This window comes from Corapipo altera, unplaced genomic scaffold (assembly GCF_003945725.1).
Source record: "Corapipo altera isolate COAL_440 unplaced genomic scaffold, ASM394572v1 181, whole genome shotgun sequence".
Classification (NCBI taxonomy): domain Eukaryota; kingdom Metazoa; phylum Chordata; class Aves; order Passeriformes; family Pipridae; genus Corapipo; species Corapipo altera.
Genome location: NW_020884999.1, coordinates 390,807 through 409,783, shown reverse-complemented (window position 1 = coordinate 409,783; position 18,977 = coordinate 390,807). Strand labels below are relative to the sequence as shown.

General features: G+C 45.8%; 1 protein-coding gene and 1 long non-coding RNA gene across 4 annotated transcripts in view; one reads left to right on the top strand and one right to left on the bottom strand.

Annotated features, from left to right (window-relative positions):
- The first annotated feature begins 62 nt into the window (after nt 1-62).
- Nucleotides 63-2,684, top strand: LOC113958522. 3 transcript variants are annotated; one of them, XR_003531543.1, is made up of 4 exons: nt 63-329; nt 1,223-1,342; nt 1,673-1,796; nt 2,466-2,684. It is a non-coding gene; the product is annotated as an uncharacterized LOC113958522 (long non-coding RNA). The 3 variants fall into 3 exon arrangements; XR_003531545.1 differs by having other exon boundaries at nt 63-441; XR_003531544.1 differs by having other exon boundaries at nt 63-468.
- Nucleotides 2,685-4,641: 1,957 nt separating this feature from the next.
- Nucleotides 4,642-18,977, bottom strand: part of SLC43A2 (solute carrier family 43 member 2) — a 29,565-nt gene continuing 15,229 nt past the window's right edge. The window contains exons 5-13 of the mRNA XM_027666828.1: nt 17,127-17,219; nt 16,321-16,454; nt 15,682-15,884; nt 14,820-14,963; nt 11,137-11,275; nt 10,580-10,712; nt 9,579-9,652; nt 7,740-7,863; nt 4,642-6,922 (exon numbers count right to left, since the gene is read on the bottom strand). Coding sequence (XP_027522629.1) covers nt 6,761-6,922; nt 7,740-7,863; nt 9,579-9,652; nt 10,580-10,712; nt 11,137-11,275; nt 14,820-14,963; nt 15,682-15,884; nt 16,321-16,454; nt 17,127-17,219 — 1,206 coding nt within the window. The 3' untranslated portion in view covers nt 4,642-6,760. The remainder of the gene's footprint in view (nt 6,923-7,739; nt 7,864-9,578; nt 9,653-10,579; nt 10,713-11,136; nt 11,276-14,819; nt 14,964-15,681; nt 15,885-16,320; nt 16,455-17,126; nt 17,220-18,977) is intronic.

Here is an 18,977-nt window from a genome sequence, read left to right as displayed (position 1 = left end):
GGTTCGTCTCTGCGGCAACGGCTGCGTCACCTCCGCGCCGCGCGCGGTGGGCGGGGCCCGCGCGGCCCCGCCCAGCGCCCCCCTCAGCGCGGTGCGAGCGCGGCCCGCCGGGTTTTTTGGGGTTTTTTGGGGCTATAAAGTCGCTCCTTTAGGGGTTCTCCCAAGAGGTGTAAAACTAAACTGCACCGGTGGGGTTTGTTTCGGCTCTCCGAGACATCGGGGTTCCCAAAGTGGTACAGCGGTCTCCCAGCAGTGCCGGAGTCCGCTGGCAGGCCCTCGGATTTTTCTGAGTCAACTCCGATGTTTTTAATTACAGCAGCGTCTTTAGGGTCTGTCTCTCAAGAGATGTAAACTGCGCAGTGTTAATCGTTTCAGCTCTTAAGGCTGGCGTTCCCAAGCAGTCTGCCAGCAGTGCCACGAAGCCCTCCTGCCACTAGGGAGGTTCTACAATCATAATGCCATGGAATGGTTGGGGTTGGAAGGGACCTTAAGGATCATTCAGTTCCAACCCCCCCCTGCCCTGGGCAGGGACACCTTCCACTAGCCCAGGTTGCTCCAAGCCCTGTCCAGCCTGACCTTGGACACTTGCAGGGATGGGGCAGCCACAGCTTCTCTGGGCAACCTGTGCCAGGGCCTCCTCACCCTCACAGGGAAGAATTTCTTCCATGTACTTAACCTAAATTTCCCCTTTCAGTTTGAACACATTACTTTTTGTCCTGTCACTCCAGTTCCTGATGAGGAGTCCCTCTCTGCCTTCCCTGTAGGGCCCCATCAGACACTGGAAGGGGCTGTGAGGTCTCCACAAAACCTTCTCCAGGCTGAACAGCCCCAAATTTCTCAGCCTGTCTTTCCAGGGGAGGTGTTCCAGTCCTCTTGGCAGCTCCTGACCCCCCTCTTTTGGGAGGCTGAGGAAAGGGAATGACTAGTGATCAGGGTATTAATGCAAATATCCAGGGGATAAGTCAGTGCTACAGTCAGACAGGGTGAGTGTCCTCAGGTAATGGGCTCCACCTTGTCACCAGGTCATGATTTATCGCATTTTCAAGTCTTCTTTAGTTTTCAATATTACTGCTGAGCTGCAGTCACCCAGGCTGCACTTGGCATCAAGAGAAACCCCAGATATTTATTAGAAGGCGATAGCAAAAACCCTCTTCTGTGACCTGTACTCAGTAAAAAACACTAAGGGGTGCTAATCTTACCACTTTTGTCACTGGAATCACAGAGCAAGGATTGTCATTATTGGATTGGGAAAGTAAACCACCATAGATTTAGCATCACCAAGCTCAAGAGGGGATAACTGAGATGTGCAGCTTTCCTGCTGACACCTGCATTCCCACCTAAGGTCAGTTGTTCATCTTTCATTATTTGACACTAATTTGTCCTGCATAACTGAGCTTGATCTCATTCTCAACCTGCCCTCTACGGTTTGGGGACTTTTTCCAGAGATTAAATGTTAATTCTCCAGTAGAGCTTAATTGGCATTAGCTATTAGCTCCTAACCTAGGGAAGAAAAATTCAAGGAAACATTTAATCTGTGTCCTGCCCTTTGGCAGGTGACACCCTGTAAAGCATTCACGCTTCCATAGTCTCATTAGGAAGCAAGCAACGCTTTTATGTTCACCCTCAGAAGGAAAACTAATGATTAACTTAATATCACTTTATTTTGAGATAGTACTGCAAGAGTGCACATCACCTTACAAACACAGAGAAGATGACACAGGCCTGCCCCAAGGAGCTTACAATTCAACTTTGACAAACACCACAAAAAATTCTGTGGACAGCAAAAGGTGGGAGAGGTAATGCTCTTGGGTTAAAGAGGGGGTTTTCTGAAAGAAGGGATTGTCTCCAGAATAAAAAGTGAGTGACAAAGGGTCAGGCACAAGGAAGTGACAGGCAGCAGTAGGGTGACAACGTGGAGTAGAGGACACCTGATAAAAACAGATTGCACAGAGACAGGCTGGCAGCACAGGCAGAAAAACAAGGAGCTGCGGGGGTTTATAATTAACATGTAAGAATGCAGCTACATAACACATCATTGTTTCAGTTACTCCAGAGAAGATAACATTGTGAATTATAAATCAGAAGTGGCTTTTTTTTAAATTAAAAAAAAAAAAAAAGGAAGAAGAAAAAAACCCCCAACAACCAAAACCAGTCCCTTCCCATCAGGAATCCTACTGTAATACTCATTTCCATTATCTAGAAAAGAAGTACTTTGCAGTTCTAAATTGGGGCATAGGGAATACCAAAAGCTCTGCAGATGCAGAAAAGACTCAAAAGGGGGGAAAAAAAAGTAACAAAATTTGTAGTTTTAAGATTTCTTTTTTACCCTACGCTATCTGCTTCAGATTTTGTAGCATATTTTCCAAATTCATCAGCATGGCAGGAGGGAAATCTCCTACTAGAAAACATTTTAGTGATTTACTGACTTAGTTACAATCTCATTATCCTGCAATTTTCCTTCGTAGATGGAGCATGAAAAGACCAGGCTTTGCTGTGGGAGTTGCACATTTTAGTTGCTGTAGCAGCACTGCAGTTAAGTTGGAGCCTCAGCAAGATTTGCTCTTTTTTTTTTTTGCATACATCTGTGTCCAGTTTCATCTCAAGGATCCAGATATAGCTTTATGCAGTTACTGTCATAGTGTAAGTGTCCTATTAAAGCAGAACAGCACAGATTTTCTCTGCTACTTTTGACACAGTGTCATTGCATTAGTGCTATAAAGACTCTGTCAACAGGGCTTAGGCACTGACAGATTAGTGAAAGCAAAAAGCTGTCATCCTCCATTCCCCACTCTGTGAATTTAATTTTTTATATGTATTTTTTTAGCATGGATGCACATTACATGCATGTGAGTCTGCAGAGGTCAGAAGCAGCGTTTTCAGAAGGTGCAATCACCTTTACACAGCAACACCCTTGACTCTGAGGGCCCCTACAAACAGCAAGTACTCACAGATGAGGTTTCTGCTTCGTTATATTCCACTGGGAGGTCTTTCCCATGACCACCCTCCTTGCACTTCTCATGTGAATGAGGGTTGGGGAAGTATAAGGGGCATAAAAAAACCCCAAGACCTACAAATTCATAATTTAGGAATTATGAAAATAGTTAAACACACTGACCTATACTTGAGTTGTAAAGGTAAACACATTATTGATTCAAATTGCTGTGGCTCTCCAGCCTTTGGTAGCCCATTGATTTTTCCCACAAGGTGGCTCATGCACACAGAGTGCACCAGGAACTTTCTTGATCCTTCCTCTCTCAGCTAGAAGGCAGCAGTGCTGTTTTCTACTCCAAACATACATAATCCACAATTACATTTCCCTGAGCCTCAAAAAACAAGGCAAACTGACCCTGATCCACCACGTGTGACAGGACCACCCTGACAGTGTTTGTTTCTGCACTGTGCATGACAACATTTAAAGAGGCTGAAGGCAGAATATTGTCCCTCAAGGGCCCATTGCTGCAGGAGGTGCAGGACTGAAGCAGCTACGCCACAATCAGTAGAGTATTTGCACATCTTGCATGCAGATATATTTGAGACTGCTTTCAAATTAGTTTGGTTCACAACTGTCACAATAAATTAAGCCCCACTAGTGTCAGACCAGTGTTTTACCTTAGCCCAGCATGTTTTCTTCATCTGTGACCAATTCTTAAAAGACAGACTATGTAGACAGAACAATAATCTTTCCTTGGCACAACTTTCTTATTTACAGCAACTTAAAATCTCCCTGAGTTAGTGGATGCAGAGCACTGTTTAACCAACCCCTTTTAAAAAAAATAAAAAAAGAATTTATACTTCTGTTCCCCACGACATTCTGTAGCAATGACTCCCACAGTTTGTTGCAAGGCCTGAGAAGGTGACACCACTTGTCTGTTCAGCTCTGAATAGCTAAAACTTCCCTGTGTACCCTCTAGGACTGCAACTCCAAGGCATGAGCTCTGCTCCTCACAGCTGACCAGCAGCTTCTAAACACCATGCCACATCAGCAGAGACACTAAAAGTCACATATCCACCATTTTTTCAAATGAAACTGGATTAGAAGGTACTCCTAATAAGGGGCAGGGACTGGAAACTGCAGTAGGGAGGTAGATGGCAGAAATAAAAGGGTGTTCTTTGAAGTATGTGCAGCTAAACTAAAAGGCAGCAGCAACTCCACTGTGACTTCATGAAAATATGCCACTCTATATTCCACTATTTTGCAGAGACATTTATAACAGGAATTCAAGTGACATAAGAGTGGAAGCAATCACATTCAATGTTCTTAAACAGAAGTGGAAGTAATGCTGAGTTAGCACACTGACACTCTCCAGCAGCTTCTCTGCTTTAGGACACTGAGACTGTGGATGGTGGCTCAGACACTCACCTGTCTGAGCTATTCCTAAAAAAAAGGTACTTAATCTGTCATTCTCGTGTCAAAAATACCTTGAAGCAAGAGTAGGACTCTTCTCAAAATATTTAGAAGTATTGTAATATTAAATGCAGAAACCTGCAGAAAGCCCTCTGGAAACCTAGGCAGGTGGGTCTCTGAACATATATGCCAGGTGAACAGGAAAATTAACCAAAACTCTGCCTCCTTAATTATTGCTCGACACAAAAGAAAGAAAAGCTGGGAAGGTCACTGAATCAACACCAAAAGACAAAAAGTTCCAGAAGTGTAAAGTGTTGACAGCAGGCAACAAGGCTGTCTTGGAACAAACACATTTAATAAAGGCAACACATTAAGAAAAAAAATTCACAAATGTGTCAAATGCTCAAGTGGCGAGTCCTTTTGAAACGAGTGGCTGAAGACTGAAAGGTACCGTGGAGCAGCATCGGAACTGCTCGCGGGAGCAGTGACTCGAGATGGCGCTGCCGTCCCACGGAGCTGCCGCGTCATCCTGTGCTGGCAAAGGACCCGCAGGGCTCCAGCCCTCCTGCCCGGGCTCTGTGCACGCTTGCTCTTTAGGAAAGGTGAAGCCCTGGTTGGGCTGAGCATCTGCAGGCTTTGAACCGTCAGAGAAGGAGTTAACGCCCGGTTTCCAGGTAATTTCTCTCAGGAAGGTCTGAGCGTGGTGTTGTTTCTAATCCTCCGCTTGGCGCCAACAGTGATTGAGTCTTGTACTTTTCCAACCAGACAGAGAAGTTGAATGACTTACCCCCTGCCAGGCTTTGCAGTAAAACACCACCACATCTTCATAGAATCATAGAATCAGCTGGGTTGGAAGGGACCTCCGAGATCATCAAGTCCAACCCTTGATCCACTACCGCTCATAATTGTTTTGTTTCTGCCCCAACCTTTCTGCAGCCACCAGCTCAGCTCAGTGCACCTGCTGGGGATGCTCATCCTCACCCCTGCACAGTCCTGCTCCGAGCAGGTCCAACAGTGTTAACACAAGTCACGAGGCTACAGGGCCTGAGCTACTGACCTCAGCAAGGAGGTTAAGGGCAGAAAAGTCTGCTTTAGACAAGACCTCTATAAAAATAAGCAGGTTAAAAATTCCCTTTGTATTCCCTCCCTAGTGAACAGGCCTGGGGCACCTTTACCCATGCATATTGCTCTGACAGTCAGCTTCACCATACAATCAATCACCGTGAGCTCTGTCCAGACAGAGCATCAAAAAGGCTCCTAGTACAGCCAAACTGGCAGCATTTTGGTCAGTCACACTAACGTGGTGACTATTGTCAGAGCAATGTAAATAAGCTATGGCTAAAGGAAAAATTACATCACCACATCACCCTGCCCTGTCCACAGGATCCAGTTACCAGACACAAAGGAGTGTTCTGCATTCTTGATTCTTTTCACCAGCTCACAACATGTGAACACCAAGGTATCTGGAGCCCCAGAACTCAGCTTCAAGAAGTTTCTCCACTTTACTAAATACACATTGCTGCTCCCCTCCCAGGGTCATGTCGAAGGGAAGAAGAGGCAAAAGGCAACAAGTCTCAAAAGCACTTCATCTGTAAACAAGATCCAATTCCTATCTCAAAGGTTCCAGGACTGCAGACAGTTTAAAACACATACAGGTGGTTTGTGAACCGGGAAGAGGAAGAATTCCAGGCCTCTGAAGGCTTGGTCTAGGACCAGCAGTCCACTATAGGCTCTTCATTTTTTTATGGAAGGCAGATCCATTACTCACAGTCTGTGTCGTTTGCAGTAATAAAAGGTTTGGGAGCTGTCAGTGCTAGCAGCCAACATTTAGCAACACAGTGAAGCTGTGCTCATACACATAGGAATAAAATCCCCTTCCCTGCCTCAGAAACAGTCTAGGGTATGTCTGGATAGACAGTAAAACCACTGGGTCCAGCTACACATCAAGCAAAAAGACCATTATGAAGCCTCAGGAAGGGAGGAGAGTGCAGCTTGCATCTGAGACTGTCAGCCAAGGCTGGGGAAGAAGGGGAGAAAACAGACTTCACTGCGTCACATTTGCAAACTCCAACTATGGTCTGTCTTCCCTCTTCTCCCATCCCTCTATTCCTTCTCTCCCCAATCTCCTATGCAAACTCTCTGCTGCTGGAGAGAGTGTGATCAGGGGATAATTTAAGACACAATATCTGTGTGGCCTTTAAAAAAAGAAAAAGTGTCCCGTGTTTTGGAGTAAGGAGTAGGAAGTCTCCTCCTGCCATATATCTGAGGAAATCTCAGTCATGATGTCCGGCCCTCACTCCAGTGGTGAGCAAAGACTGGCAGAGCCAGGGGAGGAAAATCCTGGCTTACACCACAGGTAGAACCCACGGATGTGGTAGGAACCTGTACAGGGGAGGTTGTATGTGAAGCACCAGTTTAAACAAAGGCTTCCTCAGTGGGAGTGCCATTGATTTTGAAGAAAAGTTTGGCATCTTCCATCTTCTGCTTTTTTTCTCTCTCTAGCCTGCGTCTGTAGCAGACCAGGTAGATTGGAAGGCAGAAACCCAGGAGGCTCATGGCAAGCAAGCCAACATTCACCTGCAGGAAAAAAAGCAAACCAAAATTAGGCAGGCAAGGGAGGACGACAGCCTGGTCACGCATCCTGCAGTGTCAGAACCCAGCCCACGTCACTCAGCTGTTGGCAAACCAGGACACGCCCTGCTCAGTGTATTGGCAACATCCTCCACTGTTTTTATATTTACACTCCTGTGCCCAGAGCACCATGTGTACAAGCTACACACTGTAAATGTTTGTTGCTCAGGATTATGGCTGTGGGAGTCTCGTTCCACAGAAAAAGCTGCAGCTCTTTCACACCAAGTTGGCTGATTGAAGAGCAACAGGCTGCTGGCGTGGGCACACGTAGCCTAGAGACCAGAACTCTCCACCCATGTCATTATTTTACTGAGTTGCCCAGATTCTCAGCAAGACACCACATTACCCCTACCCCTCAACAGCCATTTGGCTTTTTGGACATTAGCATCAGCAATCTAAAATTTACTGGTAAATGGAGCTAAGAGCTCTTAAGGGTCAGAGAATTTCTATTGTATTTTGAGGTCTCCTCACAGTCACTCACTTTGACCGGACAGATTTTGACTCACCGCATAAACTGTTAGTGGAAAGTATTTCCTTTCCATAAACCAACATAAGGGTTAATGGCTTTCCCTCCCAGAGAGTCATTACTCACACAGAGAAGGGTCTCCTGGACAGCACCAAGGTAACAGCAGATTAAGGGACAGGTAAAAGTCCAGCTGTTTTTAACCTTGGTTCATGCACAGGAGTCCTTTTGTTTTCCAAGAAATGAGCCAAAACCATCTTAACCCCCCAAGCTTTCACATGAAATTTAAGAATAACTTGCCCAGAGGGGGTCTCCTTTCAAAGGTCCTGTCACTGCCATGAAGAGAGGCTGCTGCAGAAGGGCAAAGAGGGCACTGATCAACGACTGCAACCCTGTCAAGCTGCCAAACTGAGTAGAGGGGTATCTGTCAACAAAGAGAACAACAGCATTGTAATATGTGAACCTTGACTGTTCACATCACCCAGATCAGATTACACTCCCAGTCAACTAATAGAGACTAATTTATAGAGACTAACTTGAGAGCATGGTCCCAAGACAGGCATAATGTGCAGGACTTCGGTATAAGTACCTCTTTTTACAGGGTATTTGGCTATAGCCAATGGTGGCCCTGGTGCCAAGGCTGGAGCCTTCCTCTCCAGACTGTTCTCATCCTAAGCTCTCAAACTTTAATATAAAATCCAGAACTTGTTTTGTTTTGCAGCTGTACTGCAGGCAGGTGGAAGTGCTTATACAACTAGTGTTCCTATTGCACAGGGAGCAGAGTGTTGATATTTACAAGTTGAAAGCAGGGCCTCTTTATCCAGATGACACCATTTGTGGCTGAGCAATTGTTTTTATCTGGTTACAACAATTTGCTCCCTTTGGAAGTGAGTGAAACCTGCACAACAGGTATGTGTTTTCCTTTTTAGAGGACAAGTCTGATCCTATGTCAAACTAAATAACACTGTTGACTGAATTGATGAATATCAGATAATACGAATGGAAAAACAAATTTCAGAAACCATCTTTCTCTTTCCATGACTGAGCAGTGTTGAAAAAGGGTCAGGTTAAACTAAGCTTGGAAGAAAAGAAAGAAGCAGGTCAAAACCTTCAAATATTGAAATAAGTCACATTCAAAGCAAAAATACCTCACTCCAGAAGTTCCAGAGAGTTGCAATGGCCAAACAGGATTAGTTTACAAGCAAGCTAATATGTACAGCAACATACATTTATTTACCTTGCTCAAGACAAAATATTTTACTTCTAGCTGCCAGGAAACCAAAAGTTTATGAATTTTTGAAGCAGAGTCTTAGATGGGTTTTCTAGTCTGGATTCCCCAGACACTGGGACCAAAAGCTTTGACAGAAGGAGTCTGTGGAGTTGTGGAGTCTCCATCCATAGAGATATTCAAAACACAACCGGGTGCAATCCTGGGCAACCTGCTCTAGCTGACTTTGCTCAAGCATGAGAGATGAACTAGACGGTCTCAAGAGGTCCCTTCCCACCTCAACGATTCTGTGATTCCCTGAAAGAGAACATCTCCTTTCTGTTCCTCTGTCCCAACAGCTCAGGACAGAGGGGCAGATCTGTTTTCAAAACCAAACACATTGCTTAACAAGGAAGAGAGTATTTAGACTCAGTTATCGATAATTTTGATAAGGTGGAAACAGGATGGATGATCTGTCCTGGGAAAGGGAGGAGGCATCACTAATGCTATCTTGAGCAATGCTTTACCAGTGTAACTTCAGAGCAGAGCAGCAGCGATGTTTTCAGTTATGTTAATGTTTTACCCAGGCACATGCACATATCTGCTCATTGTAAGACAAAAACAGCCTTGAGCTTTTACTATATAACCTTAGTGTCAATACTTTAGTCTCATCTGAGGCCCACACAGAGCTGTGCCTGCCTCACTGCAGTAGCTATGCCAAAGGGATTGGCTGTTGCTAAACAAGGAAAGCACCAGCTGGGACTTCAGTCCAGCTACTGTCATGTCTAGTGGTGACTGTAGAAACAAGTTGCATCATTTTTCCCCTCTGACCATGAGGACTTCACTTCCTGATCTCCCTCTCACCTGGACAGCCTATCATCCCAAAACAGTTTATCTGGCCAGCCACATTTTATAGGTAACCAGAGACTTACACAGCAGCATAAAGGCCTCCCACAGCTGAGTGGATGAATCCTCTCACAATTGTGTGCAAAATGAAGGAAAGAATCTGAAAAGAGAAGCAGAAAAAAAAGTCACATTCGAGATACCACCCAGGCGTGCCAGACCCCAACACACAACTACTCCTAAAAGCTGTTCTTTCTAGTACAAAAGGTGAGATTGGATAACCCAGAACCAAAACCCAAAATATCACCACAAGGGAAGAAATCTGTACGTGTCTCAAGGCACTGCTTTTCCTTTCTTTGCAGAGGCTCCTGAGGTTAACCACACACAAGACCTCTCTCATTTGCAGATGGCACTGCTGCAAGGACATGTCCCCAGCAACCTGTGACCAGGATCACAAGTGGTTTTTCATGGCAACTAATTTAGTTAATTTTCCACAAGTTATTGCGGACAACACACGAGCAGGAGCAAATTACATCTGTTTGCCTATATCATCAAGGCACGCTTAAGTATAGCATAAAAACACTAAACTCCTCTGCCAAAAATAGGTGGTGCCACAAAATAAATATTTTAACAAGTTTACAATCCCACATGTACCATTGGGCACAGCATTTGACGCAGAAATAACCTGCTGTATATAACCCTGTGTTGTGCTTCTTGCAGCAGATTTTCCAACTGTCAGCAGCTTAAATCAAGCCCAGGTTAAACACACAGGCACTGCTGAAGAGGATCTTGGTAGGAAAGTATTTGTTGTTACACAGCTCAGCTGCAGAAGCTTCTAAGTGCGAATAAATTCTGGATCAAATCTGACATTTTAACTAGAGCTGCTTCTTTTGGTTCTCTCAGGAGTATGTAAACTGCATGGTACTATTTGTTTCAACTCCTAGGGTTCCCAAGCAGTACAGAAGTTTCCCAGCAGTGCCAGAAAGCCCTCCTGCTACTAGCACGTTCTCCTGGCACTGTCCTGCCCATCATTTTGCCTGGCCCCACTTTGCCAGCCCCTCCAGCACCCCCATCCATTCCACCCATTCACCTGCAATGGTAGGTTAGGAATAAGACAGGTGATTCCAAATCCAACCAGCAGGAAATTCGTGAATACAAAGGCATTGGTGGAATTGGTGATTTTCTGGATCTGACGATCACGTTTTTTCTTTTTCTTGTCACTTCTGGAAGGACAGCAAAACCTGTGTTACAAAAGCACTTTCAGCAGCAACTGGAACTCACAGCAATCACATCAACTATCTAAACCAGCTTGGCTAGAGGTCTGCCTATGGAGGTGGCTGGGATCTCCATCAGTAGAAGCTGAGGAACATCTGGGTACTTATTTCAGTGCTGTTACTATTACTCTTAGGCTAGGAGGGAAATCTGAGCCTCTCCTGCTACAATTTAAATTCGCTCTTCTTGACTGATCTTAGTAGACACAGAAGATAGTTTGCTCCTTTCCTCTGCAATTATCAAGTCTTCCTTCAGGCTTTCTTTTCTATACTGAAGAGCCAATATTCTTTTCAGTCTTTCATCACAAAACACACAATGCAGAGCAGGGGGGGCCTGCTACGTGGCTGCATGTCCCGTGTGGCGCACACTACGCACTGCTCAGCGTTGCTCTCCTCATTCTCTTCTGAGCCATCATCACATTCTTTCATTCTCCAATCCATGATGCACCCAATCACAGGCGCTGTCAGCAAGCACAGTAGTTGCAACACCCCAAAAATGGAAGTGTAGAGAGCCACTGCAGGGAAAAAAACAAAATTAAAAATAATTATTAGTCCAAGTGATACCGTAGCAGCAACAGAATAGAAAAAAAAAAGACAACAAAAAGTCCTGTTCCTCTCCATTGATCACCTCCCTGTTGAAGAACCCAGACCTCCTGGACTCACAGGCTGACAGGCAGAGCTCAGGGAGCTGGGACACCAAAGCCCCACTCCATCAATTGGCCTCCCAGAGATTTGACATACTGGGCACATTTCCTTCAGCCTTTCTGATCCTGCACTAGTATTCCCTGAGCAGCAGCAGCAGCTCAACAGCAGGTAGGGCTTCAAAAGTGGGACACAGCAACTTCTTAGTGCCAGGGAGATTTATTCTGGCTAGGACAGACAGGAAAAAAGTTCTCACAAGCTGTATGTGTTGCACAGCCAGACCTGCCTTAGTCATCTCCTCTCCTGCCTTGCTGGGAGCTGCAGTTACATCCCCTCCAGCTGGGAAGCTCCAGCAAGGACAATCAGGCTGGGAAGGTGAGGACTAACCCATTTTGTGCTGAATGGACAAGTATGGAGGGAGGAGGAGGGGAGATTAGCAGCAAAAAACCCACAGCATTTGAGAGCAATCATGAAAAACTCAAACTGATGAAATTTCCCACACACTAAAGACAAGAGAAGTGTCTCCATTGTTTGCTAAGGGAAAGCTGATGCCAGCAGACTTAGAAGAACTGTCCTCTCCTGTTACTGAGCAGTTCCCCCACCCTGCAATGCTTTTTCCACTTCCTCTCAGCAGCCCATGTGATGATTTAGGCATCGCACAGAAGGGCTGGTGAGTCATGGTGTGCCACAGCTCTGAAATAAGGATGTAGTTCTGAAACTGCCCCTCTCAGCACAGAGCACAAGTAACAGCACTGTAAGCAAAACAACTAAACCAAATTTTAGTTTGTCCCTCCCAAAGCATTTCTAGGTCTGGCCAAAGCAGTACAGCCAGGATTTACATCCAAATCAACTTAGTAATGGAGACAAGTTTCCAACAAGCCTTTCTTTCCTATCCAGTTGTAGCAAACCTCAGCAGGGCACCTGATGATACTTTCCTGGCTCCAGTTGCTGGCAAAGGAACCAAGAGGAACTTCCAACTCCAGTCTCCAAACTAACCCCTGTTACTCCCACAGAGGCAAACCCTGAAGTGACCCCACATCCCCTCTCATTATAACAACTGCTGCAGCCAAGACAAACGGGTGGCATCACCCTCTGTGAACACTCCAGGAGCTGTTTTACTGTTGTCTGGTTATTTTTTAACAGAAGGTAAGAAGCAAGACACACTGTCATGTTTTGCCTCTTCTTGCTCTTCTGAACACTTAATCTTGGGCTCTAAACAGCAAGTGCAAAGGCCAACTTGAATTAGGGAATGAAATTTATGGGGTCAGCAAGAGAAGAGAATGAAAGACAGTAGCTACTACAAAACAGGGCCTCCTCAACTTATGGATCATCTTAAAAGAACATTCTTTCCTGAGGAGAAAAAGCCAGAACAATACCTATCAAATACCACCACAAGTAGACATGGCAGAAGTGGAAGGCTGGATAGAGCTTCTATCCAGGCAAAGGGAACACACAAGGGCACAATCCTCTACATCTAATGTTCTACACATCTTGTCCTCAAAACTCTCCTGAGCAATCACCTCATACAGCTGAGTTTTTCCAGCCCTGATTCTAACCAAGGTCTCCCAGTATCACCACACTTGAAACCAAGGTGACAATTTATGAACAATGCAGCCAGATTTCAAGACACAACAGGTCTGCTCTCTCCTGCCTTCCCACAACACAATTACACAGTCATTTACAGAGCTACTGAACCCTCAGCTTCTTCCTCACCTTCTGAGGGTTTTCAGAAGCTAAGCAGCCACAGGCTGACTGCTCTCTCCACTTCTAGGTTTCATGACAGGTCTAAGTCACCATAATCTGCACAGGAAGAACTTTCACAGTTTTTCAGAACTGTGCCTCGCTGCAACTTAAAGGCATTGCTACCTATCTGCACGATTTCCCCCACATCCTTCTCTCCTGTTCTGCTCCCAGGACTGCTGAAGTTTTCTTTGACCATAACACTTGCAGGATTTGACTCAACTCCCTCCTTCCCTTGCTCAGTGCTCCCGAGGGCAGCTGCAGGTGGAGGGAGCTCTCTCAGCAAATCACGCTCAAGTAAATAAATGTGAGAAGGACCAGGGAGATCATCCCATCCTCTCCTGATCCACACAGACTACATTTCTAGGGAGCTGCACGCGCCTTGGAAGTGCTCTTGCAGCCTGACACTGCTGCGAGTAGACAATACCACTGTTTTGCTGATGCCATGGAAACACCAAGACAGCGACTGCACTGCATTGAGCCCAGGCTAATTCAGGGGGAGGAGGGGAAAAAAAACAGGAAGAAATCTTAAAGGTGGCACAGAAAAAAATGCAATATACTCAAGGGGCACAACCTCTGTTCTAGCACAGAGTTTGATCTAAACAGAATTGGCAGCTTATACAGTTAGTATTAATTCTAAAATTCCAAGGAGGGGAGGAGAGGAAAAAAAATGAAAGAGAAAGAACTGGAGCAAGCCAGGGTAAAAATAAGTAAATAAATAATAATAAAAAAACCCCAGTGTCAGAGTTACAAGGTAAGCAGAAAACTAAGCACCTTTGGGAAAGGTAGGCAGTGTGAAGTTTGTCCTGTTTACTGTTTAATGTCTAAATTGGCTCCCGAGCCAGGAGATAAAGAGCTAAATGCTGCAGGCTGTCAGAGGCTCAAGAAACAAAGCAATTCAGGGAATGCCAGGGTACTTGGAGTTTCCTGAGTTTCCTTCCCTCCCCCAAAGCTCACTCCTGTTTTCAGAGGAGTGCCTCTTGATTTATCAGCTCCATGCAATCCAGATTTAACAAGTTCAAACTGGATCTTACTACAAAGGACAAAAACAACTTTAAAAAAAAAAAAAAGTCTTAAGTCTTGTTTTGCAACCCTGGGTCTTTTGAACAACAGTAAACTAATGTACTCTTTCCTGTTTGCTCCATGTGCTGCATCAGAACTATAAATACAGACAAGTCCAGTGCGGGGAGCACCCCGAGCCTTCCCAGCACACACCAAGCTGCACAAAACAGCTCTGACTTCACTGCTCCCACCCCCAGCTGCTGGGCTGAGCCACCCATTAGTCATGAGAGTCAGCTGCTCTGCACTCTGTGCTTGCTTAGGGTAAGGAGAGCAAATACCTGATGAAATATGTTTTCCAGTGAAAATAAAAATTATCACAGTCCATTCTCAAAGGCTGCTTTTAACAACCTACCCGGGGAAATAACATGGAGCAGTATTTGACAGACACAGGGCTAAAATTAGGTTGACATTCAAGCATCTGCCTTGCTGCCCCTCTGTCCTGGGCTGGTTCCAGCCCTTGGCTGGACCCTCCCAGCAGCTGCCAGTGCACTCGGACACCACACACAATGTATCTGCTGAGTAATCAGGTTCACTGGCCTCTTGTAAGGACCGAGCCTGAGGCAGCTCTCAGTTCCAAGGAAGCAGATAAAGAAAGGTGTTCAGAGATCCCCCTACCTTGATTTGGGTCTCCAGACAGAAACTCGAGGATGGTGTTCATGGCTCCCATGTAGAAGATGAGCCGCAGCTGAGTGACACACATGGTGATAAGGCTGAGCAACAAGATAGGGCTGAAGACACTCTTCATGAAGGAGGGAGAAGCTGCAGAAGGAATAACAGAGTCTGAAGAAAGCAAAATACCTTGGTAAACATTTACCATTTCAGAAGAGGCTTCCACCTCTGGCCTAGCAATTCTTCTCCTCAATAGTCGTTCCAACACTGTGTGCCAGTGGCAGCTCCAAGAAGTTCACAGTTAACTACCTGGCACCTTACAAACTTCCATAATGAAGAGCTGTGGATGCTTGGATTTTGGATACCAGTAATGGGGGCAAGGAAGCAGGGAGGAGGACTTGCCTGATTCAGTGGATTGGAACAAAAGGAAACTTCAAACCATTTGCTTTCACCATCAAGGCCAGGTTGGACAGGACTTTGAGCAACCTGAGCTAGTAGGAGATGTCCCTGCCCAGGGCAGGGGGATGGAATGAAATGATCTTTAAAATTCCCTGCAAGTCATACCATTCTATGATGGCAACAGTCCACCTAAGAGACAGCAGTGACCAACTGCCCTGTCCTCCTGCAGCCACACCCACTGCCATGGTGGTGTCCTCACCACTGGCTACTCCATATGTTGTACTTAGGCAGGGATACAAGGACAGGATTCCTTATATAACTGAACTCATGTTTCTGTCACGGTGGCTGGCACATGGCCCTGGCAACACCTGGATCACGTATCACTCTTACAAACAGGTCTGGAGCAGAGCAGAGAGGCCAATGGGCTTGTGCCAGCACAAGCATCCCTGGGGCACTCAGGGAACCACACCTGCACTGTCAGGCTGGCACTTCACTTCCAGGTCCACCGTAGACAGGCAGAGCTTGTTGTTCTCTTGCAAGGCTGCTGGCTCCTTGGGGCCCTTCATGGAGCTCCCCACGCTGAGACGGCGCCCCACAGTCGTCACTTGCTTGTAAAACTGCTTCCCGGTGATCTTGTGGTCAAATCCCAGCCAGCTGAACTTTATTTTCACCCTGTTGGGTAGCAAAGGGCATGAGAGCTGCAACACAGGGTGAGGAACCTGAGGCAGCAAAGTTGCAAGAGTCAGAAAGGCTGTTTGTGGATTTAAGGCACTAGTTTCCATCTACAAACCCACACACGGTTTGGATCCAGAGCACATAGAGATACTTTCCCCAGGCCAATTTGGCACAGATCAATGTAGGAATGCTTATGACTATGGACAGATTATTTTTCCATAATTCCTACGCTTTGGAAAGTTCCACTTTCCACTGGTATTCACCAATAAAGACATAATGGTAATGGCAGACATAAATCCTCAGCCTAAGAGGTGGCAGCAATAAACAGCATGCAAAGGAGTTCCCTGTCCTTTCCTCCAAGTTCTTTGTGCCAGCACTTTCTAGAGATTTAAGAACAGGATTAGCCCTCAAGGCCAGGATAGAGGGAACTTACGAATAGTCCATGTCTTCTGGTCCTGGGAAAGGCTCCAGGGGCCAGTTGAAGAAACAGTTGAGGAAAACAAGTCCTGCACAGCTTGCCCAGACAAGCAGAATAAGGATGAAGGAGACCCCAAAGTCGTATATAACCTGGAAATCACAAGGGAACGTGTTTTTGGCTATAAGAGTAGAAAGATCCTTCAATATTCTTTGAATGAGGTCTGAGAGGAACCAGTGGGAAAGAACATACTACATTTAAAATGGGTTAAACTCAGGTGGTAACAAAAAAAACAGTTTTGTGACAAGATCCTTCTTCCTGGAAAGCCATCAGGAACTTCCCTGCACACCTGAGATTGGTTTACCTTTATATATCCCCCTTATGCTAACCCTGCAATCAAACATCTCTGGTTCAGAACCAGTAGTGATCTATCCAGGCAGCTCAGGTGACTGTCTCTTGTCCCCTCAGTGCCATTTGCTAGCAATAAATTATCTTCCAAGCCAACCATTGGTGACAATCACAGAGGTTAAGTGTACATATGTGGATTAAAAAAAAAAATACATATACATGGCTTAGAGATCAAAAAATTTAAGATCTTTTTGAAGGAATTTGTTACTTCAACTTAGCACTTTTTAAATTTTCCTATTTGTTGCATTCTCAAGGCAGTCACTTGGGAAGCCTTTAATACAGACAGGAACTGAATCTTGCAAATGCACATCTCTAAAAAAGTGCTTTAGCAAACAGTCCCTCTTTCTTGCCACATTATTGCTAAATGGTGCAAGACGCCAGCACACCAGTCACGAGTCTTGATCCCATGGCCTCACCTTGATTCCTGGAAAAGTCACAGCAGAGGAAGCATAGGAGCCAATCATCAGAGCAATGAACGTGGAACGAAGGTCACCAAACATGTTGGGCAGCTGGGGAAAGAAAAAATCGGTTGAAACAGGCTGGTGCCAAGGGAACGAGGCTTTCTTGGGACAATATCAGCATTTAGGATTAAGGCTCCTGGATACCAGCATGTGAAGCAGCCAGTTTTACTCAGGAACGACTTAGCTCTTTAGGATATTACTCTGCAGGTTGCACTGGTGTCTCCAGTGACAGGGAATGTCTGTAATCCAAGATTTATGTGCTCAGTGACACTGCTTCTTTCCAGACTGACGGCATAGTTTGCATTGGTCACCTTTAGCACAGGAATGTGTGCTCCAGCTCTCCCACTTTCTTTAAGAGCTCCTTACCCAAAGTCTGCAGCCACCACCTCTTTTCCTCTCCAAAAGACCCGTGCCCAAGTTCTCTGTGCATCACCCTCTTTTTAAGTCAAAAGTTGTTAGACACAGCCCCTGATTGCCACAGTCTAACACACCCTGCAACACCTTGAACTGCCAGGTTTGTTTATGCACCTGGGGTCAGCATCCAAATCTTTCCAGCAGACCAGAAAGTTCCTGTTATAACAAGAAGAAACAGAGACAAACACAAACGGTGCTGCTGTTTGCATTTCCATTTCTAGCTATCTCCATGGCTCCTTCTGTGAGAGCAGACTCTCTCTACCTAAAGCTGATAATTTCTGCATCATTTGGATGGCTCAGATGCCCAAGCACCCTATACTGGAGCTAGGTGCAGAAAAGCAATCACAAACACTAGATATCCAAGGATTTATTGCTCAGCACAGCTACACAGCTGCTGAACTCTGTAGCAAGCAACAGCACCTCATATTGCCATTCCTGCCACCCACCCCACTTCACTGCCTGGGCTCCCATCAGGTGTGTTGACACTGCTGGGAGCAGACCAGGCTGGTTCTTCAAGGATCTGTTGGGAAAGCAGACAGATTCTTGGTAGGGACAGCTAGAAGCAGCTCACAGCAGCCACTTCTGCCACCTCAACAGGAAAAAAAAATCACTCCCAGGCTGGTTCACCAGCTCCTGCTTCCACTCAGGACCAAAAAGCAGAGTGAAAAAGGCAGAAAGAGCTGGGAGACCTTCCCACATCTTTTTAAAGGAGGAACTCCCTGTTTTCCTAAACAACCAGACATGACCAAGTTTCCATCACTCACCAATATTGGAAATTGAAAAATTACAGGGAGAAGCTTTGAAGTTGTTGGGCTACAGAGAACTCGGCTGATACTTCCTGAATCTGGTCAACAGGCAGAGATTCTGCTGCAGGCAGGCAGATTTTCCTCCCACCTCCTTTTTTTGGGTCATTTACTCCCCAAATTCACTTGAGCATCATTACCCATCAGCCTCAGAGGACCTCAAAGCAGGACACTGCAGATGCCTTCTAGGACTGAAAGCACAACCAGCATTTTATCTGTGTAAAGGGGCCACTGCACAGAACAATTCAGAGAACATCGAGACCGAGCCTGAGCAAGCAAATGCTGCCATCACATTCCCCTTCCACTGCTGAAAAACAAATCCATCTTTCCCAGGAGCAGCATATAAGGCAAGCAAATCTGGCTTGTGTCACGGCAGGAGCGGCGTGTTTACAACGCAAGTATTCCTGTGCAGGCACACTCCAGGATCCATCTGGCTGTTTATCATCCCTGTGTCCCACTGCAGAGCTTCCTATGCAGTGCAGCCTCCAGGTCCTCAGATAACCCCGGCCAGGGAGCAGCAGGAATGCTGTGCCGGTGAACCCCGGGCAGAAAACGCTGCACTGCTCTGCAGAGGATCCCCACACCCATC